The sequence below is a fragment of the Peromyscus californicus genome, unplaced genomic scaffold, assembly GCF_007827085.1.
Source record: "Peromyscus californicus insignis strain IS unplaced genomic scaffold, ASM782708v3 Scaffold_12__1_contigs__length_115047231, whole genome shotgun sequence".
Classification (NCBI taxonomy): Eukaryota; Metazoa; Chordata; class Mammalia; order Rodentia; family Cricetidae; genus Peromyscus; species Peromyscus californicus.
In genome coordinates, this window is record NW_026294413.1 from 68,482,351 (window position 1) to 68,506,584 (window position 24,234).

Consider the following 24,234-nt stretch of genomic DNA (forward strand, 5'->3'; position numbering starts at 1 on the left):
AATGAACACAAGTAATATGATACCAGAACAGCCCATCTGCTAACAATGACAGCCCCCAACTGACTTTTCACTGGTGCTGTGCAGCATGGATGCACTAGACCATGGTTCATCTTCTGGCTGGAACAGGGCAGGAAGTTCTGAGATTTTATCACAGTGCTCAGAGTGGCATTGGTATTAGCTACTTTTCTTTTTTTTTTTTTTTTTCTGGAGCTGAGTACCGAACCCAGGGCCTTGCGCTTGCTAGGTAAGTGCTGTACCACTGAGCTAACTCCCCAACCCCTTAGCTACTTTTCTTATTGCTGTGACAAAAAGATCTGACATAAACAAGGTGGGGGTGGGGTAGGGTTAGTTCATCTGCTCAGAGGTTTTAGTCCATCATGGCCAACTCTGTTGTTTCTGGGTCCCTAGAGACAAATCTTCACGGTGTCGGAGGCACACAGAAAGGAAGGCTGCTTACCTCATGGCAGCTAGGAAGCAGAAAGCAAGAAAACATGCAGGGTCAGGTCAGGATAGATCCCCAAGGACACAGCCTAACGACATACTTCTTCTAACGAGATTCCATCTCCCACTTTTCACAGCCTTCCAATAATGCCATCAGATTATGAACCTGTCAAGAAATCAATCCATTGATTAGATCAGAACCCTCAGATTCCAATCATTCCCCAAAGCCTGTCAGTCAGCAACTAACTTCCCAATACACGAACCCAGGAGGACGCTTCCTATTCAAATGAGAATGATACAGTATAAAAGTTATGCATTTTCTGAGCCGGGTTCACACCTGCAATCCTAGCATTCAGGAACTGAGGCAGAGAGATTACCATAATTTGGAGGCCAGCCTAGGGTACAGAGTGAGACTCTGCTTCAAAAACAAATGGACAAACAACCCAGAAAACTAACTTTGTAGTTTTAGACCACGTTTGGCCACAGGTAGTTAAAAATAGGGCAGGTGGCCGGGCGGTGGTGGCACATGCCTTTAATCCCAGCACTCGGGAGGCAGAGCCAGGCAGATCTCTGTGAGTTCGAGGCCAGCCTGGGCTACAGAGTGAGTTCCAGGAAAGGCACAAAGCTACACAGAGAAACCCTGTCTCAAAAAATTAAAAAAATAAATAAACCAAAACCCAACCCAAACCAAAACAAAACAAAAAACCAACAACAACAACAACAACAAACAAACAAACAAACAAAATAGGGCGGGTGAAACTGGCTAAAAAGTTCCTGCTGTTCCTATTTCAGACGCTTTGTGGCCAAAGGGGACTGTGATGGCAAATGCAATACCCCTTCCTGGGGCAGTGTGCCTAATGACTGGTCCTTTTAAGAATGCAGAAGCTTGCCTCCGTGCCTCAATTCAGGATAACTCTACAGGTCCAATGCAGCTCCTCAGCTTCCATGGATCCTATTGATTGCAACAGCAACATAATTCAACTTTTCCCTCTCTCCAGCCCTTTCTCTCACTTCCTGTGAAAGTCTTTCCCAATAAGTTACTTGTATCCAGGTGGGGACAGGCAGATTCAAAGGCTACGTTTAAAAAAAAAAAAAAGATCTATTTTTTTATTATGTGTACAGTGTTCTGTGTTTGCCTGCAGGCCGGAAGAGGGCATCAGATCTCATTACAGATGGTTGTGAGCCACCATGTGGTTGCTGGGAATTGAACTCAGGACCCCTGGAAGGGCAATCAGTGCTCTTAACCGCTGAGCCATCTCTCCAGCCCTCGAAGGCTACATGTTTATATGCAGAACCCCTTGCAGTCAGCCATGGTGTGAAGGAGAGGACGAGATGGTGCTGGGTAAGTGTCTGTGTCCGAAAGCTGGCTCTCTGCACACCACTGGACTTCAGTGTGGGTACCAGTTTTTTGGTTTTTGTTTTTTTTTTTTTTAAGATTTATTTATTTATTATGTATAGAGTGTTCTGCCTGCATGTGTCCCTGCACTCCACAAGAGGGCACCAGGCCTTACTCTAGATGGTTGTGAACCACCATGTGGTTGCTGGGAATTGAACTCAGGTCCTCTGGAAGAGCAGCCAGTGCTCTTAACCACTGAGCCGTCTCTCCAGCCCGGGTACCAGTTTTTAATATCCTGAAACTCTGCTCAGGTATGTCTGAGCTCCAGCTCTCTGAGTCCACTTTGCTCCCCTGCACAAATGAAAGTGCTGAACAGATCTTTTCATGTGCAAATGTGATCCTTTTAAAGAAAGCCTAACCCTTGTCCTGGAAGTGGCCCGCCATGCCCTACCTTGCTCCTTCCCACCTGTCACCATCTTGCTCACCTTTCTTTACTTCCCCTGGCTATGCTGGTCTTCAGTTTTGTGATGGCGCCTACCTCCTTCCTGTCTCAGAGCTTTGCATATGTCGTCCCTGCAGCCTGGGATCCCCACCCTCTTCATGTTTTCAGGTTGGATTATTTGACCAGTCTCAGTTTAATGTGACTTCCTTAGGCAACCTGTCCCTTATTCTGAAGTAGAATGAGGTAGAAAAGGCCAATTATTAGGCACGGGCTTATCGATTCATTTAGTGATTCACTTAGAGCTCTGCTTGGACTGAGTATTTGCCGAGCATGACCTCACTTGCTACCTGGGACAGAATGGCCTGGAGAAATGGCTGAAATCGTGGGTCATCGACTTTAATAAGCTGCTGACTGCCACATATGCCTCTGTAAATCTTGCTTGTCCACCCCACCTTGTGGTCTTAGAGTATAAAACAAGAATACAAACTAGACCTGGGATTGAAGCCTTTTGAGAGCTTTGGCCCACCAGTGACAGCTGCTTTCTTCTACACTGGTGTTGGAATTCTTATTCCAGAAGGATTCCTATCACAATTCCTATTAGATTACATCTTCATTGTACCAGAGAGACAGCTCACCAAGTTAAGGCTCTTGCTGCTAAGACTTAGAACCTTGGTTTAATCGCTGGGACCCACAGAATTGGAGAGAGCTGATGTGTGCAATTTGTTCTTTTCTTTTCTTTCTTTCTTTCTTTCTTTCTTTCTTTCTTTTTTTTTTTTTTGTTTTTTGGAGACAAGGTGCTGTGGGATGGTCTGTATGTCAAATGTGTTGCTGATTGGTCAATGAATAAATCACTGATTGGCAGTGGCCAGGCAGGAAGTGTAGGCGGGACAAGGAGGAGAATAGAGCTGGGAGGTGGAAGGCTGAGTCAGGGAGACACTGCCAGCCGCCATCAGGACAAGAAAGATGTAAAGTACCGGTAAGCCACAAGCCACGTGGCAAGGTATAGATTAATAGAAATGGATTAATTTAAGCTGTAAGAACAGTTAACAAGAAGCCTGCCACGGCCATACAGTTTGAAACCAATATAAGTCTCTGTGTTTATTTGATCGGGTTTGAGCGGCTTGGGACTGGCGGGTGTCAGAGATTTGTCCTGACTGTGGGCCAGGCAGGAAAACTCTAGCAACAACAGGGTTTCTCTGTGTAGTTTTGGTGCCTGTCCTGGATCTCGCTCTGTAGACCAGGCTGGCCTCGAACTCACAAAGATCCGCCCGGCTCTGCCTCCCGAGTGCTGGGATTAAAGGCGTGCGCCACCACCGCCTGGCTGCGATTTGTTCTTTTATGTACTCTCTCTTTCTTTCTTGAAGTATGTAAATAAATAAACAAATAAATATTACATCTTCATGAAATAAAATCTCATAGCATCCTGCCCATCTTTAGAGCACATAGTCACAGCTGCTTTGGAGGCTGAGACATGAGGATGGCTTTAGCACAGAAGCCCCAGGCAGGCCCAGGTAATAGAGTCAGATAGTTACAAAATAAAAAGAGTGTGTGTGTGTGTATGTGTGTGTATGATTTTTTAAAAATATTTTTTGACTGTGTGTTTGTGTGCAGTTCCCTCAGAGGTCAAAAGAGGGCGTTAAATCTCCTGGAACTGGAGTTATAGGTGCTTATGCGCTGTCATGTGGGTTCTGGGAATTGAACCCAGGTCCTCTGGAAGAGTAGCCCGTGCTCTTAACTGCGGAGCTGTCTCTCCAGCCTGTGTATGATTTTTTTTTCTTTTAAATATAGAAGCATCTTTGTACCTGGGACAAGAGTACCAGTAGTAACCTACAAGCTTTGTATTTAATTGTAAAATGTATAATTCATCTGGTCCAAGTGATATGAGCCTTTAATCCCAGCTACTTGAGAGGCCAAGCAAAAGGATCCAAAGTTCAGGGTCAGCCCAGGCAACTTAGTGAGGACTCCCGCCCCACCCCCCCGCCCCACCCCCACCCCCACCCCCACCCCCGCTGCCAACAAAGAGCTCAGTGGTGTTGTGCTTCCGTGTTATGCACTAAGGCCTTAGATTCAATCCCCAACCCCCAGTACTTCCATTAAAAGAAGTATAAATAATTTAAGGGAATAAACAGGAAATAAAACATGTTCTTAATTTTTCGGCATTTACATATACATACTTCATAGTGGTCTAGAAAGACTTACTCAAATTTGGTGTTTACTCAGAGTCCTCAGGGCTCTGTCCAGATGTGGTGATGTGGGGAAAGTAGCTTTCAAACTAGGACTGCCTCTCTTCCCACTGCGGATGCCATTTTGGTCTGTAAGGGACTATGTTGGTGCAAACATCCATCTCCGTCCACAGCCTCCAGAAAGCCACCCTTTCGACTCAGGGACATGTGTGTTAGTAGTGAGGGCCAGCCATGGAAGAGAAAACCCAGGAAAAAAGTCTATGTGAGCCCTAGAAGCAGGTGTGAGCTCTTTGGGCAGGAAATTTCTGGATACTTGGAGTGTGATTCTGAGGAACCAGGGATCTGGACCAGAGAAAGATTGGATGTTTCACACCATAGGGTGGGTTCAGTCATAAAAGACCAGCATGGGACCGGGCGGTGGTGGCGCACACCTTTAATCCCAGCACTCGGGAGGCAGAGCCAGGTGGATCTCTGTGAGTTCGAGGCCAACCTGGTCTACAGAGCGAGATCCAGGAAAGGCACAAAGCTACACAGAGAAACCCTGTCTCGGAAAAAAAAAAAAAAAGATCAGCATGGACCTTTCAAATCAGAGGGCACAGGTCAGAAGTCGCTCTTGCCTGGTTCTAAAGCAGTGGATCTCAACCTGTCGGTTGTGACCCCTCCAGGGATCAAAGGATCTTTTCACAGGGTTCGCCTAAGATCATCGGAAAACACAGGTATTTACATCACGATTCACAACAGTAGCAAAATTGCAGTTATGAAGTAGCAACGAAAATAATTGTATGGTTGGGGTCACCACAACCTGAGGAACTGTATTAAAGGGTCATGGCATTAGGAAGGTTGAGAACCACTGCTCTAGAGTCAGTAATGTGATTCCTGTTTCATCAGTCTATGAGCTCCATGAAGGGATGGCCAGCAGTAGTCTAAGTCACCGAGTGTCCTTTATGCCCAACACAACAACTGCTGTTCAGGAAATATTTGTCCATGTGTAGGGGGCATACCGGGGGAGCTTTGGGCTTATTGGGGGGGGGGAGGAGAGTAGAGGAGAATTAGAGGTGACGCCAGGAATGGCAGTGTGCATCACTGTATGCCAGCACCCCAGAGGGTGATGCAGGAGGATGTCACCTTGAGTAAGCCTGGGCTACATAGAAAAACCAGAATCAAAACTAGGAGTGAGAACTGGTCTTCCAGGATTCTAACATCGGTGTGCAGAACAGAGGAGGTGGGGGTGAGGGACATCCTAGAATGCTCTCTCTGTGTCATCCCTTCTCCTCTCCTTTTTTTTCTTTCTTTCCTCTCTTCCCCTCTCCTCTCCTTCTGTAGTTCAAGTTGGCCTTGAACTCATGATGCTCCCGTCTCAGCCTCCCCAGTTCTGGGTTTACAGGCATGTGAAACATAAATGTACCTCCATTTTTTAAAAATTTTTTTATTTTTTTTTTTACCGAGTGCTGGGGATTGAATGCACTCTACCAGGGAACACAGGTAGCTCCGTCTTTCTCATCCCTGCTCCCCTCTCCTCCCATGACCAGGAGTCTTTTAGTACCGTTATCTACTTCCTACCCTCCAAATCCTCCCTGTTGTGCTTGGGATGCGCTCTGCCTCCCGGGTCTCCACTAGTCAGCAGGATTCTTCTCTGAGCCTGGCCGTTGTCACCTCGTCACCTCGCAGCTCCTTTCCCCAGTGAGTGGCACCTGCTCTGAAGCCCTAGGGGCCAGCTTGCCTGAGCAGGCTTGGCCTGACGCCCTTCGCCCCGCCCCTCGGCAGCTTAGCCCCTCCCACCTCTTCTCTGAGTCCTCCAGTAAACAAGAGGATCAGGAGAGAGATGGCAGCTGCCTGGTGGGGGCAAGTGTCTGGTGAGGTCGGAGCAGGCGTGAAGAGGGGGCTGCACCCAGTGCTGCCAATCTTTTTTCCTTTAGGGAAATTCTAGGGTCTCTTTCCTGCTGTCCACTAAAGCCACGTTCCGCGGACACGTATGTGGGCCTCCTTGCTTTCAGCATCCCTATTCCCATTTCATGGCTGCATCCTGGCCTCCAACTTTCTGCAGCTTCTGAGAAAACAAGTCAACAGCTCCAGGTGAAGAGTCACATTTCCACCTGACTAGTGAGAACAGACTCTACACATGAATAGAGACCTAAGCATGGTGGGTGGGGGGAGTCATGAAGTGTGAGCTAGGTCCTCCGTGTGATGTGTGATTGGAGAAAGCTTGGGTTTCAAATGTCCTCCAAGGCTGGGCATGGTGGCACATGGTGTCACATGTCTTTATACCATGCACTAGGGAGACAGAGCCAGGCGGATCTCTATGAGTTCGAGGCCAGCCTGGTCTACAAAGTGAGTTCCAGGACAGTTCCAGGGCTGTTAACACAGAGAAACTCTGTCTGGAAAAACAAAAGTCCTCCAAAGGCATATGAGTTCAAAACTTGTCACTATTGGAAGGTGGTGAAAATTTCAAGAGGTGGGGGCCTTGTGGGAAGTCTTCTGGTCATTGGGTGTACCTGTGAGGAGAGCAGGGCCCTGCCCCTTCCTTTTCTTTTTTTGTGAGTAGCTTTGAGGTGTGTCCCTGTCAAGACAATTCGACTCACTACAGGCCATAAACGATGGGGCTGAGGACTCACAGGCTGGGGTCTCTAAGGCAGCAAAACAAACCTCTTTCTTTTTCTTATTCTTTTTTCCTCTGTGTCACCCTGGCTGTCCTGGAACCCGCTCTGTAGACCAGGCTGGCCTCGAACTCAGAAGAGATCCGTTTGCCTCTTCTGGGATCAAAGGCAAGTGCCCCCACCGCCCGGCACAAACCTCTTTCCAGTTAAAGCTGATTACTTCAGGTTACCTATTGGAGCAATTGCATTAGACAGTTTTTGGTTGTTGTGACAAAATGCCTGAGAAAATCAAAGGAGAGACTTCTTGGGGCTCACGTTTTAGGTTCAGTGGTGGTTCTACTGCTTTGGTCCAAAATCTAACACCATGGTGGGGCGTATATGGTGAAGCAAAGATAGCAGGAGAGAGAAAGAGGAGGCAGAGAGAAAGGGAGGGAGGGAGAGAGAGAGGGAGGGCCAGAGAGAGAAATACACGAATGAACTAAGGAGAAGATATGCCATTCACAGGCATATTTCTTCCAGTTAGGCCCCACCTCCAGACAGCCAATTCAGTGTGAACTCCTCACCTGATAAACTCATTGATAAGTTTAGCACTCTCATCCGATCACTTGTGAATTATGCCCTTATCTGGGAAACAAACCTTGAACGCATGAGCCTTTGGGGAGTATTTATATCCAAGCAGCGAGGGAAAACTAATGTAGTGTGGACACACACACACACACACACACACACACACACACACACACAGAGAAGATGGAAGATAAGATGGGCTGAATGCAGGCGCCTGTAGACCAGTGGTTCTCAAACTTTAGTGTGTCAGAATTGCTGGAAGGGCTTATTAAATCACCGATGCCTATATCCTACCTACAGAGTTTCTGATTCTGTGAGTTTGAGGTAAAGCCAGAGAATTTGTTTCTTCAAGTTCCCAAGAGATGCTGCTATTGCTGATCCGAGGACCACATTTTGGGAACCGTCGTCTGCATCTGCTAGCGCTTCGCTCACATCTAAGGCTGGGTGGGACTAGGTTAATTGTTACGACTGAGGACTCTTGGGGCTGACGGAGCCCAGACCTTCCTCTGCATCAGGAAAGAAGATCTGTTAACTAATGGTTCCTAGGTGTCCTCAGAAGGTGACGAATACTCTTTAACGTCTGGGGTTTATTCTAGTACAGACCCTGTTTAACAGCTTCAGGCAGGTTTAAACATCTCCTTGGTTAAGTCCTAGTATCCCGGCTCCAGCTCCTGCTGGGGGATGATAGCCCTAAGAGGTGTTAGGGGATTAGGCTGAAAATGTAGGTCACACCCCAGCCGTCTGGGAATCATGAGGAGTGAGGGAGGGAGGAGGAGAGAAGGATTGGCACTCTCAGGGAAAAGGTGAGAGGGATCGGAGGGCTCCTGAGGGCAACTACAAAAGCGTGCCCGATGAGTATGTTGTGATTAGATTTTAGCCTCTTTTGGTATCCTGAGGAAAGACCAGGAGTCTGGCCTCTCATTTTCTGTCCCTTCTCTCAAGCGGGGCTGCTTGTCTTGGGGTTGGGTTATTAAGAGTGAGATTCTTCGTGGAGAAAGTTGCTTATCTTTCTAATACAGTGACTCTGAGAGGTATCAGGCCAGCCAGGGTGAAGGTGAATCCGGGGCTGAAATGCTAGGATACTTGAAAAGAGGAAGCCGATCCAATCATCCAGATGAGAACGGGCTGGGAGAGCACATACATCCCACAGACGTAGATGGGCAGTGCAGAGTCTTAAAAGATGGGGTTTCTGGGAGTTCGTCTGAACTCTACCAAACCTAGGCTGAGTGACTGAGCTGAGGGCTGTGTTCACATGGAGGGTGGTGCTTGGGCCACCGTGACTCTTTGTATTGGAACCGAGCACATGTCAAAGTGTGGCCACCAGTAAGAAGCTGTCTTGGGGGAAAGATGCCCCTTTTTCTTTTTTGAGAACTGGTAGTACCTGTCCTTCACCGATCTCTGCATCCCTGCCCCAGGCCAATGAGATATGCAAATAAGCCCATTATCTCATTGGCTGAGGCTTGAGAACCACAGATGATCTCAGAGAACTAGCCCTTTAAGAGTGCCCTTTGGGCTCTGGACCTACAGCCCCCTTGTTCTGAATACAGGGACACCAGACCCTGCTCTATGGAGTCTCTAGTCTCTGGGAAAACCGTGCCTTTCGGGTTCTGACGCTGACTACGTCATCTCCGCCATTCCTAACGTGAGTATGTCTGGTGACCCACCTGGGTGCCAGGTCTGCCATGTAGAGCCCCTCCTCCGATCCCTGTAGTCTGTTCTCTGTCCTATCTTACGTACTCACTCTTCGGTGTCCTGTCTCATTCCTACTCTGGATTCTATCACATCAGAAAGATAAGCAACTTTCCCTGCTTAATGGTTTACCATCCCCCTCTCTCTGGACACCTCTCTCAGTGCCTCGCCATCTCCTTCTTGCCAAGGACTAGTTCCTTCTGGCACCCCTGTCCTCTCGGGCTTGCGTGGTTCTGCGGAGGACGGCTCTCCCCTGGAAAGGCAGAGAAGCCTTGTCTACTCCTCCACCTCTCTGGTCAGAGTGTGGAAGTCTGAGATGTGGCTGAAGAGGGACTCAAGAGGCAGCCAAAGTGCAGGAGCTGGGGGCTGAGACTCCCCCAACGTCCCGTCTGGGCCTGGGGGTGTGCCTGGTGGCATTGGACCGGAGCTGGGACTTCCAGACTGGGGAGTGTCAAGCTGTGCGGTGAACTAGCCGCAGGTGAACATGGGAGAGCTCCTTAGCGTTGTCAATTTGGTGCACCCCATTGAACGTATTTTTGTGCTTATGAATCTGCAAGAGATGGGGCTAAGAGGCAGCCTTCCCTAGATCATCTACATAGAAACCTCTCCTAGGGTATTTCTCAGAATTAGTGTTCCACAGAACACTCTTTGGGGAAGCTTTCAACTCCAATTGCCTGCAGTGAGCAGCAGGATCAGAAGGCGAAGGCAGTCTGCTCAAACTCACATGGCAGGTTCTAAATCCAAGAAGATCTGTCTTCATGGGTTCTCTTTGGAGAGATTGACCTTGAGGAGAGAGAGTGGCCGCTTGGTCCAGATCTTTCTAGAACCTTTTCCCCCATAGAAAGCCTCTTATAGAAGAAGAGATTTGTCTATTGACTAACCCATAGGACAAATGTGTGACTGCCACTATCCTGAAGGCTTTGAGAGATAAAGATAACAGCACAATGTTCTTCTACCCTAAAATTAACAACATAGTGTCTTTCCGCTGTCCTAACACACAGACATACATGCAGGGAGAGAGCCATATACACACATACACACATACACAGCCATACACACACACACACACACACACACACACACACACACACACACACACACAGAACCACTTATATACACACACACACAGCCACACACACAGAGCTACATACGCAATACACACATATACACACAGCCACATACACACACACAGAACTACATATACACATACACACACAGCCACACACACACACACACACACACACACAGATCTACATACACAATACACACAGCCACATACACACACACACAGAGAACTACATACACACACACACACACACACAGAACCACATATATATATATATACATATATATATATACACACACATACACACACACAGCCACACACACATATACATACAGTTAATCAAGCTCAAATTTTAATTGCTTGTAAATGGAATTGTGCCTCTGGAGATGACAGAGCTTCTCCAGCCATACACACACACACACACACACACACACACACACACACACACACACAGAACCACATATATACACACACACACACAGAGCTACACACACAATACACACATACACACACAGCCACACACACATACACACACACAGAACCACATATATACACACACACACACAGAGCTACATATACAATACACACATATACACACAGCCACATACACACACACACACACACACAGTTAATTAAGCTCAAATTTTAATTGCTTGTAAATGGAATTGTGCCTCTGGAGATGACAGAGCTTCTCCAGCCATATACACACAGACACACACACACACAGAACCACATATACCCATATACACACAGCCACATACGCACATACACACACATACAGTTAATTAAGCTCAAATTTTAATTGCCTGTAAATGGACTTGTGCCTCTGGAGATGACAGAGCTTCTCGGCATGTGCCAGCACTGGGGTTGGGAGCACTGCCATGGTGCTGTTGTTTTTCACGGATCCCAGAGGCACCGAAGGGGTGAGAGGCCGCTGTCCGTTTTGTCCTCCAGGCCTCCAGCTCCTTGTTGTCTGTCAGGAGCTGCCCGGCAGTGACTGTGCAGGGAAGAGGGCTGCATTGTTACTCTGGAGTCCCAGAGCTCCGGTGTCGGGGCACTTGGGTCTTGAGGGAAGGAGGTGTAGTGAGAGGGATGGCAGGCAGCCTCCCCAGTGTTTCAGGCCTTTCCTTTTTCTTGCAGGAACAGCTCTCTCAGCTCAGTCCAGAATGGCTCTTCCCCCGAGTCCCCTGGCTATGGAATACGTTAATGACTTTGATTTGATGAAGTTTGAAATAAAACGGGAACCCTCCGAGGGCCGACCTGGACTCCCCACAGCCTCACTGGGCTCCACACCTTACAGCTCAGTGCCCCCCTCACCCACCTTCAGTGAGCCAGGCATGGTGGGCAGCAGCGAGGGCCCCAGGCCAGGCCTGGAGGAGCTGTATTGGTTGGCCACCCTGCAGCAGCAGCTAGGGGCTGATGAGGTGCTGGGGCTAAGTCCTGACGAGGCTGTGGAGCTGCTACAGAATCAGGGCCCAGGCCCTGTAGAAGGGCCCCGTGGCTACTATTCAGGGAGCCCAGGAGAAACAGGAGTCCAGCATGCCCAGGTGAGTGACCCAGGTTGGTCTGAGGGGAGGAAGACCTGGGGAAGGTGACCAGCTCTTAAGAGAGGGAGAATTCCTGGAGAGGGTTGTGGACTGGAAAGAGACAGAGCTAGGTCCTTGAGAAAACTACATCGATTTTTCAAAATGGTAGGAAATAGTTGAATTATGGGGAACAGAGAGAAGACAAGGAGGAAGCCAAGAGCTGTGGTTCACGCCTTTAATCCCAGTACTCAGGAGGCAGACTCAGGCAGGTTTCTGTGAATTAGAAGCCTGCCTGGTCTAATTAGTGTGTTCCGGGCCAGCCACCGGCTACACAGCAAGACCCCGTCAAAAAACAAAACAAAAGATTAGAAGGGGCCTCAAAGGGAAAAGGGCTTAGAATTTAAGAGCGTTGTGGGGGATGAGCGATTATGTAGTAGCAAATAGATAAAGGATGTGTGGAACCCGGCTGGGTAAAGGCTGCGGTTGAAGTTGGCTTTTTCAAGGCTCCGTGTTTTCCCCAGCGCCTAACCTTCTCAGAAAGGATTGGGACTCATCCTATTAATTATAGACACAGATGGGGGTGTTGAGGGCATTACGATGTAATCCAAATCCTTGAGGGTCACTGGGTTGTGGTGTTCAGGACAGGGAAACGTGTGGTCTGTGGCAAGGGCAGGATCTGTCTGGGCGCGGGTCCCCTGGACATTGCGGACAGTTAAAGGGTACGCAGTGTCCAGAGGCACGATTGGTTCGCCAGAGCAGGGGGGCGGAGCTCACACTGCGACACTCCGGGAAGGACCACAAGGGTGTGTGTGTGTGTGTGTGTGTGTGTGTGTGTGTGTGTGTGTGTGTGTGTGTAGCCCTGGGGTCCAGGACGTGTCGGGACTCCTTGGGGTGGGGTCTGTAGGAAGAGCGAGCGTGCAGCAGGTGAAGGTGGGTTCCCAAGGACTCTCTGGCTGACGTGGGGACCCGGGTAGGACCCGCACCGATCTGGTCCCTGCATTCTTCCTCCGCAGCTGCCGGAGAGATTTTCGGACGCGGCGCTGGTCTCGATGTCTGTGCGCGAGCTGAACCGGCAACTGCGGGGCTGCGGGCGCGACGAGGCTCTGCGGCTGAAGCAGAGGCGCCGCACGCTCAAGAACCGCGGCTACGCGCAGGCCTGTCGCTCCAAGCGGCTGCAGCAGCGGCGCGGGCTGGAGGCCGAGCGCGCCCGCTTGGCCGCCCAGCTGGACGCACTGCGGGCCGAAGTGGCCCGCCTGGCTCGCGAGCGCGACCTCTACAAGGCCCGCTGTGACCGGCTGACCTCCAGCGGCCCCGGGTCCGACGACCACGCACACCTCTTCCTCTGAGCCTCTAGGGCAGGGGGTGTGGCGGTTTGGAGGTGTCTGGGTAGGTGGCACTCTAGACAGGAGAGTATGCCACTCACCAAATCGCTACCTGTGGTCCTGAGTGTCTATACAAATATCCCCAAACTTCTGACCCTCGTGGCATGCCTGAGGTTAGATGCTTGTCCTTTGCTGGAGATGAGTCCCCGTCCCTTTTGCAGGCCATGACTCCTCGTGATTAGGGCACTGAATTCTGCAGGGGCTAGGGCCTGTACCGAGGGTGGAGGTATGGAGGATGGGTGGGTGGCATGCTCAATAGGAGGAGAGGGAGGGGTGCAGCGCCGCCCTTCAGTCTAGTTCTTAATTCAAGGTTTTCAACGTGTAGTGCATTGATGCTGCAATTAACAGTGAAGCTGCATTTTCACTGAAATTTGGGACTCCCCATTTTAGGACTACTGAATTTTCAAGATTTCAGTTCCTCCAAAGAGAGTAGTAGGTTAACTCAAGATGCTTTTCCCTGCTCAACCCAGTGGCCTTTAGAGTCCAAAGCAGCAGAACAAACACTCTGGATGGGAGCCTGGAGACCTGGGCACTAGTCTCAAATGGTGTCACAGGCCATGTGTCTGTCATCTTAATCAAAGCAATTGCCATTGGATTCCAATGACTTCATCTAATTTTTATTTGGATTGGATGGCTTCTGACATTGTTTTCGTTTTGGCATCCACTACAGTGAGAAAGTCTAAACGGTCTAGACACCCAAGAGGCCCCAAGATGACTGACTGTACCCAAAGGACATCCTGTTCTGCCCCAGCCTCCAGGCTGTAGCCTAGGCGGTAGACACCACAGCATGGCATCTCCAGGAGCGCTCACTTGCGCTGGCCCTCTGTGGCTCCCTCTAGGCTGCCTTGGCCTTCAAACGGCAGAGGGTGCCCCTGCTGCTACCTCTTGCCACTCAGAGCTGAAGTGAGACCTCACAGGGTAACCAGAAGCTGAGAGAGTGTGTGAATTAAACCTGACGTCCAGGAAAAATTCAGATTATTGGTTAAACGTTCTTGCAATTTAAAATAGAGTTAATACTCTACCACTGCTTCAGGCTACTGTCTTGTGTGTCTGCTGTGAGAATGAAACCGATGAGAGAGGTGGAGGAGGGGGAGAGGTTTTTTTCCTGGGGGGGGGCATCTGCTGTAGCTCAGTGGTAGACTGTTTGCTTAATTTGTGCAGAGAGATGGACCCGTTATGGAGCGGAGCAGTGCACATCTCGGTTCTAGAGGGCCAATGAAGGTGGATTGGAGGGGGTGGGGAAGGGTCCAGATGGAGCCACCCTCTCCTCCACCACCACCACCACCACCACCACCACCACCACCACCACCACAACCAAAGCCCAGGAGCAGCAGTGGCCCTAGCTAGGCCTGTCTGTGGCTGTCCTCCAGGCCTCACCGTTGCCATGGCAACCCAGCCCTCCAGTTCAGCCACATATGGGGAGGGCCTTTGGGCAGAGCAGAGGCTTTGAGCTGGGAGTGTCCACCTCATCAGCCGCTGTCATCTGTCCTCCGAGGGCCGTAATAAACGGGAGAAGCAGTCCTGTGTGGGGGAAGCGGCTCCCATATGTCTTTCTTCCTTTCTGCCCCCGCTACCCACCCCCTGACCAGCTGTCTCTTCTCTTCCCATCGCATTTCTTGTTCCCTCTGTCCCCTCCGCTAGCCTAGCTCATCCTTAGTCTCTGCAGGAGGCTCCAAGAGGAGTCCTTTCCTGCAGCCCCTGCCCGGTCCTCTGCCTTGCCGGTCCTCTGCCTTGCCTGCCCTCTGACCAATAGCCTTCCTCTCTGGCGTGGGTTCCTCTCTGTGAAGACTCAGCATCTTTTACGTTTGTTGTTGCAGGGAGAGGCTGGGGCAGAGGGAGCCCACCTAGGATCTGAGCTCTTCTTACTCTGCGTTCCCTTTTTCCTTTTTTCTATGTAGCCCAGGCTGGCCTCAAACTGGGTTTACCTTTTCTTTTCTTTCCTTTTTCTTTCTTGAGACAAGATCCTACTGTGTAGCCCTAGCTGGCTTGGAACTCACTTTGTAGACCAAGCTGGCCTTGAACTCATGGTGATCCACCTGCCTCTGACTCATGTGCCGGGTGCTGGGATTAAAGGCATGTGCCATTCCCCTTGGCCATGCTTTCACTTTCTGAGTGCCGGGATTACAGGCATGTGGCACATCTCCTGCCTTCCCCTTACTCTGACTTTCATTTGTGTCCTGTTGGGGGAGTTCCTGACCTGTTCTGTCCTTTGGAGCCTCAATCCAGACCCATTGATTCCCTGGTATCCCTTTCTTATTTGCATGGCATCCAAGGGCAGAGACACGATCCTCAGACACTTACGCCCACAAGCCAGGCCACAGCACGCATACGCCAGGTCTCAAGATGGTGTGTCTGGACCCCATGGATGGCAAAGATGCTGTAGTGATGAAGAGTGTGGGTGTTGTGGCCAGGCAGCTACGGTTCTGGCTCTTTTCACAAGCCAGGCCACAGCACGCATACGCCAGGTCTCAAGATGGCGTGTCTGGACCCCATGGATGGCAAAGATGCTGTAGTGATGAAGAGTGTGGGTGTTGTGGCCAGGCAGCTACAGTTCTGGCTCTTTTCTGACCTTGGAGAGTTAAAATCAGGCGTCTTCGTCAGAAAAACAGAGAAATAGTGCTCTGACTCGCTATCACATACAGTGTCCTGCTTACATGCCAGAAGAGGGCACCAGATCTCATTACAGATGGTTGTGAGCCACCTTGTGGTTGCAGGGAATTGAACTCAGGACCCCTGGAAGAGCAGCCAGTGCTCTTAACCTCGGAGCCACCTCTCCAGCCCTGACTTGCTATCACAATACACATGTTTAAAGGAGCCGAGTGTGACGAGTGTGCCGTGTGTTGAAGTGTGCCATGTGTCCACATTGCTGTTGCCAATGACGTCATCAGCACGAGTACCCGGCTGGATTTCCTGAAACCTCAGGCTGCACTCACGGAGGGCTGGGTCTGTGTGGTGCATGAACACTCACCAGGAAAGCCAGGCCTCGCAGACCTCAGATGTCCTCTCTGTGCTCCTAACTCGTTTGCAGACCTGCTGCACCCCTTCACCCCCCACCACCCCTCCCTGGCCTGCCCCGCAGCTGTGTGGGGGCTGGGTTCAGCCCCTGGGGTACTCAGCGGGGCCTCTGTGGAGACAGCTCTAAGAAAGCATTAGCCTGCCCTCCTGACAGCATCTCATTACCCTTCCCCATCTCCTGCAATTAACACCCATGGTGTTTAGACCCCCTGGGCTTGGGAGGTGAGGGTAGGGGCTCCTTAGGTCCCACCGGCACACAGTTGGGGGGCCCGCAGAGACAACAGCCTGCTTGGGGAGCTCTGGCTCAGATTTGGAAAGAGACAGGGCCCCATTTTCTCTGGTATATGTGGGAATGATGGGCTCTCCAACAGGCAACTGAGGCATGATGGGTAGAGGCTGGAGGACTGGGGGTAGTTCCCTTTATTAACACTCATAAAGCCACAGTCACTGAAGGAAGTTATTGGGGGACCACAGAGGTGAGGGGCATGAGGCTTGAAGAGATGGGAGCAGGGCCCACCACTCACTTCCAGGACTCACAGGGCACCACTGGTCCAAGAGGCAGAGACACTGGTCACTGGAGTCACAAGGGTCAGCACAGGCACCTGAGAGGAGGAGGAAGGCCACAGGCACCGCACCAGCCACGGCAGCCGAGAGGAGTCATTCGGAAGCTCCACTTGGAACCCCCTTTGCGCCCACCCTTCGGTTCCCCAGAACTCACTGAAAGACCGAGGGAGTGTTCGTTTGTCGAGAGGCAGTCATCATGGGCTAGGGCTGGGGGTCACAGCCGGTGTAGAGGGTCTGGGAGCTCCTGGACTGATACCCTGGCTGGCGTAGTACTCCACCACCTGCCGTGGCACCTCCGCCAGGACACACTTGGCTAGTGCAGAGGGGGCAGCCTGGGGAGGGAAGGAGATTGGTTAGGGGTAGGAGAACGGGGTGGGGGTGGGGCAAACGAGCGACCGGTGGGGCTCTGGTGGGGCTCGCTGGATTCTAGTGATCTTCGAAGGACATCAGGAAGATGAGAAAGATTTGGGGGGCATGAATCGTTGAGGAGCCCTTTCCCTGGGAGAGAGGACCAAATACTCACATCCTTGAAGTCCCTGAAGGGCACAAACTGGACGATGTCACGGGCTGCAGGAACCCCTTTTGGGCAACGCAGGGGACCATCATCTCCATCCAGTAGCCTCATGTCAGAGAAGTCAGCGTTGCCCACACCCACGATAATGATGGACATGGGCAGGCGGGAGGCTCGTACGATGGCTGCTCGGGTCTCAGCCATGTCACTCACCACACCATCAGTGAGTACCAGCAGTACCGAGTACTTCTGAGGGCAAGCAGAGGGAGAACATGGGTCGATTCTGTATGAAAGGGTGCTGACACTCTTTCCAAACCCAGGTCCTGACCCTGGCACCATCAGAGGACACCCAGGGCAGCACCTGGTTGTCTGTTTTGCTTCCTCACCGTGGCTTGGCCAGTGCTCTGTTCCCGCTGGGCTGGCTCGGCCACACGGTTGATGATGGGGGCCACATTGGTAGGGCCATAGAGCTGGATCTGAGGCAAGCAACGGCGGTAGGAGGCTATGACCCCCGAGATCTCTGCAGGCAAAGAAAAGAGAGGGAGCTGGTGGAAGTCAGCAGGGCACGCTCCAGACACAGCAGCATGGTCATTTCTGTTTTAGGCCTGATGGCTCCTTGCTCCTCAATAAGCAGAGAGAGTCAGATGGCCCTGGGGTTGGGAGAAGTAAGTGGGCACAATGCTGGGTCATAAGACTTGGGCTCTTCCCAAGGGAAGACAGGCCTTGGATGGGAGGAAGGGATGGGTCAGGGAGCTGAGTGCATGGGAGTGGAGTCTGAGGTTTTGATATTACAGGCGTCCACGGTGGTTCAGGTTGGTGGGAACCCAAGCTTACCTTCACATTCAGGATTTTCTGGGTCGAAGTTGATGGCAAAGTCATGGGACACCTGTAAGCGAGGCGAGGCTGTGAAGGGTATCTCTTTTTTGTCCTCCCCCCTACTCCCCCCCCCCGACATCTTCCTGACTCTTGTTACCCAGCCTACCTCAAAGTTTGGGGGGATTCGAGCTCCGAAGCCAAAAGCTGGAAACCGCTTATCACTGGAGAGAGGAAAAAGCTGTGGAGCTCCTGGGCAAGGCCCCCCTCCCTGCCCCACGCCCTGCCCCCTACCTGTCATAGTCCTGGCAGATGCCTCCCACTGTGCGCAGGGCCTGCAGGTAGTGATTGGGCTGTCGGGGGCTGAGGCAGTGCAGGGATTGGCTGCTCCTTGGGTCCCCATTGGAGGCAGTGAAGTCGATGGCCACCTGGGTGAAGGTGGGAAGGGGTCATGCTGCAGCCGTGAGAACCAACAGACAGGCTAGGCCAGAATTAGAATATGTTAAAAGGACCAAGGTGGATCTAGGGGAGCCCTTAGGTAGCCTCATAGTTGAGTAGGGTGTTGGATTCAAGGTACACGAGATGCCCATTTAAGGGCAGTGGGACTCTGGCTTCCTTCAGTTAGCATGGATTTTAGCCTCTCCCTCTTTCTTATGCCATCTCTCCGACAGGGGTGGGGTGGGGGCGTGATATGGGGGAGGGCTTTACCGTGAAGCTGATCTGGCAGCCGCCCATGATGTAATCCAGGAAGGTATGCACTTTTTCCACCTGGGAGAGGGGCAGGGGTAATGAGGTAGGGAGATGGTCCTTTCAGGTGGAGGAGGCTTTGGCAAGGCTCCATGGAAAAAGTGGGGGTAGGGGGGAGACTAGAGTTTTAAAGGTTGCAGCTGAGAATGGGATGGAACAAGGGTTCACAGTTCCCAGAGCAAGTCTTTAAAGCAAGGGAAGGACGGACAGACAGACAGACACACACATACCAAATAAATAAATAAATAAACAAACAAACAAACAAACAAATAAATAACAGAGAAACAGCTGGAGAGGATGGCTTGGTGGGTAAGGGTACTTGTTGCCAAGCCTGAAGACCTGGGTCTGATCCCTAGGACCCATATGGTAGAAGGAAAGAACTGATTCCCAAAGTTGTCCGTTGACCTCCACATGTATTCTACGGCACTGATGCGTCCACACAAGCAATCCCCCCCCAATAAATAAATATACATTTTTTAAAATTAAAAAGCAAGGAAGGGCATGGATCTGAGACTGTGGTAGGGCAGGGGCAGAGGACGCTTGAGTTGTGAACTGTGACTTACCGTGCACTGGGCCAGCACGACCGTCCCTGAGCTCTTGTAATTCTTCTTCTTGTCCCGGTATTTGGGGTTGATACAGTCCCACTGCATCTAGACCCACCCCACAACACAAAGAAGTCCATCAAGTAGACCTTCTTGCCTCTTCCCACCGACGGATGCTTCCAGGGTAAGACCCTCATGACCCTGTCCTTCTGCCAAGCCTGGGCATTTTCCGCCCTCTTTGTCTCCTAGAGTGATGTTCAATGACCAACCACCCCCCGTCAGGATTTCCCCAGGGGTTCTGGGGTCTTCGGCACCTCCTGCCCAGGTTTTGCTGTCCCGTCCTGCATTTCCTGGAACGTGCTGGTGAACTCGCCGATGAAGTCATGCTTCCCACTGGAGTCAAAGTCATATACCAGGAACTGAAGGGAGATGGGAGGGGTGGGGCCAGGGTTAGGGACGTTCTGTAGTGGCTCCAAAGGTGTCTGACTTAGGGTGGTGGGGACTTCACAGTGTCTAGGCCCAAACACAAGTCCTTAACCTACCCAGAATCCACCTGCTAAACATCACTCTTTAGCTCAGTCTCTAGCAGGAAGTTTGGCCTCAGATAAAGGCTCCTCCGTGGGAACTTAACACTGAGCTGTGAGCTGTTATTTATCCCACAGAGATGTGTGCTTGTCACATGAGGGAGAGGAAAGAGGCTTACAGTATCCTGGGGAAGGTCTCAGACAGCAGACTGGCTGCTCCCTTATTTCCCTGGGGCTTTACCTTGAGAGGCCGGTGGATGTCACAGCTGCACAGAGAGTGTAAGGACAGGCGGAAGGGCTCCCAGCTGGGGTTCAGGTTGTTTTTCACCACCTTGGAGAGGCAGGGGGGACCTTGTCACTTCCTGTCTGCGTTTCTTTACTAAAATCTGCCTACTGTCATCCCGTAGCCCTGTGTACCGACCTCCGTTCTCCAGACCAACTGGTCGCTCTGGTCTCCATTGGTCTTATAGATCTCCATGAAAGGGTCAGACTTGCTGAACAGATCCTGGAGAGGCAGGGGAAGGGCTCATGAGTCTGGTGAACTCTGTGAGGAGGACGGGGAGGGGGTAACACTGGGAAGAGAATTGGCCTGGGACCCTGGAGTCTGTCTGTGGTGGGATGCCTGTGGCTCTCTAACGGGGCACGGATGCCTGGACTCTGAGGTTCCAACCTTGTTGTCCAGCTTATGGGCTCTGAAGGTAAGCTGCACGTAGTCGTTGGTACCCGATACCTCCTCAGCTACAATCTGTAAGAGAGGACACAGTGTTAAGAATCTTCTCCCCACCAGAAGGGCTGCCATATAGGCTTCCCATCAATGAAGGTGGTCATCAGCACAGTGTCTCGGTGGGTGTCCGCATGGGGACATGGGCCCAACGGTGGGGACCGTGCCTTGGCCTACCGTGATTGTAGACTTGCCCGCAGTCTTCCCATTCTTCAGCAGTAATGGTTTAGTGACCTTGGTTTGGGATACAATCTAAAGACAGAGGTGGAGGGAGTCTGGCTGTAATGAATACATCTGCCCTGGCCAAGGGTGCGAGGGCGGGAGATAAATGCCCACAGAGTATCCATAAGGTTGGCCCTTTGATTGGGCGAGGGTGGATTCAATTTCTACAGCAGCCTAGGAGAGAGGTGCTGGGAGGGGGGAAGTGTAGCTCAGTGGTTCAATCCCCAGCACCAAATGCAACAACAACAGTAACAATAACAGAAGGAGCACTATAAGAATAACCTGCCCCTCACTTGAGATGAGAAAAGTGGGTTAAGTGTCTTGTCCCAGGGTGCACATCCCATGGATGGTGGGGAGGGCCCCGGACTCAGAACTAGCTTCAGGGCTCTTTTCTCTTAGTTCGGCTTCTGGAGGCAGAAGCTGATGGTGACATAGAGAATGTAGAGACTGGAATGCAGACCTGGCCCAAGGTACACTCTGTAGAGCCGAGGAAGGTGTCACTGCTGGGGCTGGTGGCTCCGTCCTCAGCATCGAACACGTGAAATTGCAAAGGCTGCTTCTCTTCAAAAAAGTACTCAACGGCCAGCACCCGGGAGAAGACGGGGTTTGAACAGGAGCGAAGCACCTCCGTGCGCTCCACCTGCAGCAGGAGGGACAGGACCCTCTGGGACCCAAGGCTCCCTGGCCCTGCCCTGCACCTTCCCTGTCACGTGGGCTCTCCTTGGGTTCTTTTGTCCCCATCAACTAGCTCCTTTCTTTCTTAGCTGACTTTTGAATTTGGGGTACTGCTGGACCACTAGACTTCAGCCCTCTGGGGCTCTGCAAGCCTCTGACTAAAACAGTTTGGGTTTAATAATGATGGCATGCTTACGTTCAAGGTTATCCACATGGCTAGAGACGGTCCTTTGGAATCCTCACACACCCCCACGAGGCTTCCAGTGCCCACTCACCCTCCTTCTTTCTTGGGTTTAGCAAAGGTTAGTAGAGGGGAACCCCCACCAAGCTGCGCTCACCTCCACCCACTGCTCATCAGAGCAGACCTTGAGCAGCACACAGGGATGCGGCTTTGTGAGCGTGTCTCGGTCCAGGAGGCCATGGCAGGATACCCGCAGCTCCACTCGAGAGGCCCCCAGGGTCATGGCTGGGGGCTCGGGCACCCATCCCATCTCAGGGTCCGACATGGCACTGTGGGGACAGAACAGACAGCCTGGACAAGGAGAGGAGGAGTTTGTCTCTTGGGGGTCCTGGACCTACCCGTTGCTCTTCTTCCTGAGGTCCTGGGGTCCCCAGGGCAGCCCACCCCACCCCCCTGCCCTCCGTTTGACTTCCCTGAAGCTCTGAGCAGCAAAGATCAGGAGTCCAGAGCCCCGTGGCTTCTGTCACCCTGCCAGCCTAAGAGTCATGGATGGGGCTGGAAGAGGCTGGAGGGTTGGGATAGAAGTGGGTTCCTGGCAGTCTTGGCTCCCAGGCCATCGATTGATTTATGCCTACTGCTGTCTCAGCACCTTCTGCTGTTTCCCGACTGGTGTACGAGGCAGGGCTCTACTCAGTCTTGGCACTAGAGAACTGAAGTGGGGCAAGGGGGTGGGGCGGAGGGCGGAGAGGGCCCTGGAGGTCTGAAGAGGGTGTGGGCCTCAGGGAAGAAGTCTGCAGTGGACCGGAGGAGACAGGTTGGCAGTGGGAGGCACTGTGCCAAACTGGCCTCATCGTCTTAGTGTCCCCCACTTACTGTATGGTTGGGTGATGGGGAAGGAGGGGTGGTGGGCTTGGGGAGCGAGAGTCAGGACGAGGGCTCTGTGCTGAGCTCCCCAGGAGCCTGACAAGCCTGCAGCCCTCCCCACCTCCCCTGCTCTCACACTTCTTGGCAACACAGGCACTGTCTCTTAGCGACAGGGTTTTGGGGGAGCCATGGCCCCCACCATGCTGCCCGTGGGATGCATGCGCATCGCCCTCCCCCAGCAGAGTCACCAAGCCTCAGGCAGCAGCAGACAGGGGTACGCTGGCCCCAGTTCATGGCTGGTCAGCCCATCTATCTGTGCCTGTCCCGATCTCAGGGTGAAGCTCTCTGATCCATGCCATGCTTCCTGAGTGAGTGTCCACCGGTGTGCCTGAGTGCCCCACCTTCTGTCTGTCCCCCTCTGTCCTGTGTCCATCTCCAGGAGGGTGTGACAGTCTCATGTCTCTGTCAGAACCGGGACCATTCCCTGGCTGGATACCAGCCTCCCGATGATATATCTTTTTAGATATGGGAGGGAGGGTCTGGGCTTGGGGTTCTCTCTGCCTTCCAGCCACAAGTCTCTCAGTTAATGTGGATGCCTTGAGGTAGGCAGGGGCATGTGGTGGAGAGGGGATCAGGTAGGGCTTGGCTGGTGACTTCTCTAAGAGCTGGAGGAGATGAGAGCTATGGAGACTGGGCCAGGGAAGGCAGGACTCAGGCTGGATTAGGGAGGAAGGGTGGGCTCACCTGGGCTCTTAGTCGAGGGTCTCCTCTCTCCAGCTCTCCGGCCCTGCCCCGGACTTCCTCGCTGCTCCAGCCGCTGGCGCCAGCTCCGGCTCCGGCTCTGCTGCTATTTATGGGGCCAGGATGGGGAGGAGGGGGGCCGCAGCACCAGCTCCCCCCCCTGCACAGACTGATTGGGAGGGAGAAAAGGGGAGGGGCAGGGACACTGGCTGGGAGGGAGCCACAGAACTAGGGGAGGAGGGCGGGCTGGGGGCAGGCCTGAAGCAGGACCCCTACAGACACAGTGACACATATCTCCTTCACATCACACCCACACCCAGCATCACAGAGACACACACATTGCAGTGGTACATGCACACACACACATCCACACAGAGGAAGGATGGCAACACATGCACCCACGACTCACAGGCTCACACATATCTTGACACGCACAGGCGCCAGTACATAAACTCACAGTGACACCATGACAGTTATAGCCCCAGCGATGCGCAGCGGGAAACACACTCTCTTAGCACTTTCAACAGTATTATACTTGTTAAGGATATTTGTAGCTACATATAAAAGAACACTGGGCTGTACTTGTGACATACACACAGACACCTACTCTCACTAACCTGGATACAACAGAATGTTGATATCCACACGCTCCTTAAAAAACCCACCATGTACCACGCTGAACCTCATGGAAATGACATCCCGTTCCTGAGTTACCCTTTCTTAGGGAAATACAGAATGTGCACATGATTGCATTACACAGACTTTCATTCTAGTCATACAGCTCTGGAGGGCAGGGCTGCATGCTGAGTGCATTTGCTGAAAGACTGACTCCCAAGGCATCTTCCTAGGGCCACAATGTACCCAATGTCCCCCCCCCCCCCCCCCGCC

General features: G+C 51.9%; 2 protein-coding genes and 1 long non-coding RNA gene across 7 annotated transcripts in view; 2 read left to right on the top strand and 1 right to left on the bottom strand.

Moving 5' to 3' along the window:
- Nrl (neural retina leucine zipper) overlaps window positions 1-14,253 on the top strand; it is a 23,249-nt gene extending 8,996 nt beyond the window's left edge. The window contains exons 3-6 of one of the 2 annotated variants that reach the window (XM_052733191.1): window positions 9,111-9,205; window positions 11,459-11,865; window positions 12,858-13,230; window positions 13,897-14,253. In XM_052733191.1, coding sequence (XP_052589151.1) covers window positions 11,485-11,865; window positions 12,858-13,190 — 714 coding nt within the window. In that variant the 5' untranslated portion in view covers window positions 9,111-9,205; window positions 11,459-11,484 and the 3' untranslated portion in view covers window positions 13,191-13,230; window positions 13,897-14,253. Of the gene's footprint in view, window positions 1-9,110; window positions 9,206-11,458; window positions 11,866-12,857 lie in introns of both variants that reach the window. The other variant, XM_052733190.1, reaches the window with a different exon arrangement.
- A 2,378-nt stretch (window positions 14,254-16,631) lies between these two features.
- Window positions 16,632-23,769, bottom strand: Cpne6 (copine 6). Of its 2 annotated transcripts, none has more exons than XM_052733204.1 (17): window positions 23,350-23,769; window positions 21,899-22,092; window positions 21,346-21,525; window positions 20,841-20,915; window positions 20,613-20,687; window positions 20,364-20,447; window positions 20,184-20,273; window positions 19,733-19,837; window positions 19,440-19,526; window positions 18,838-18,897; window positions 18,424-18,557; window positions 18,299-18,353; window positions 18,151-18,202; window positions 17,703-17,836; window positions 17,329-17,565; window positions 16,960-17,137; window positions 16,632-16,843 (listed from the first exon to the last, which is right to left on the bottom strand). In XM_052733204.1, exons 2-16 carry the CDS (start codon window positions 22,064-22,066, stop codon window positions 17,000-17,002), a joined length of 1,674 nt encoding a protein of 557 aa, XP_052589164.1. In that variant the 5' UTR covers window positions 22,067-22,092; window positions 23,350-23,769; the 3' UTR covers window positions 16,632-16,843; window positions 16,960-16,999. The 2 variants fall into 2 exon arrangements, with proteins under 2 accessions (XP_052589164.1, XP_052589163.1); XM_052733203.1 differs by having other exon boundaries at window positions 21,899-22,070; window positions 23,350-23,767.
- Window positions 22,099-24,234, top strand: part of LOC128107391 (uncharacterized) — a 32,560-nt gene continuing 30,424 nt past the window's right edge. For all 3 annotated transcript variants that reach the window (XR_008217058.1, XR_008217059.1, XR_008217060.1), the window contains exon 1: window positions 22,099-22,973. This is a non-coding gene — a long non-coding RNA (uncharacterized LOC128107391). The remainder of the gene's footprint in view (window positions 22,974-24,234) is intronic.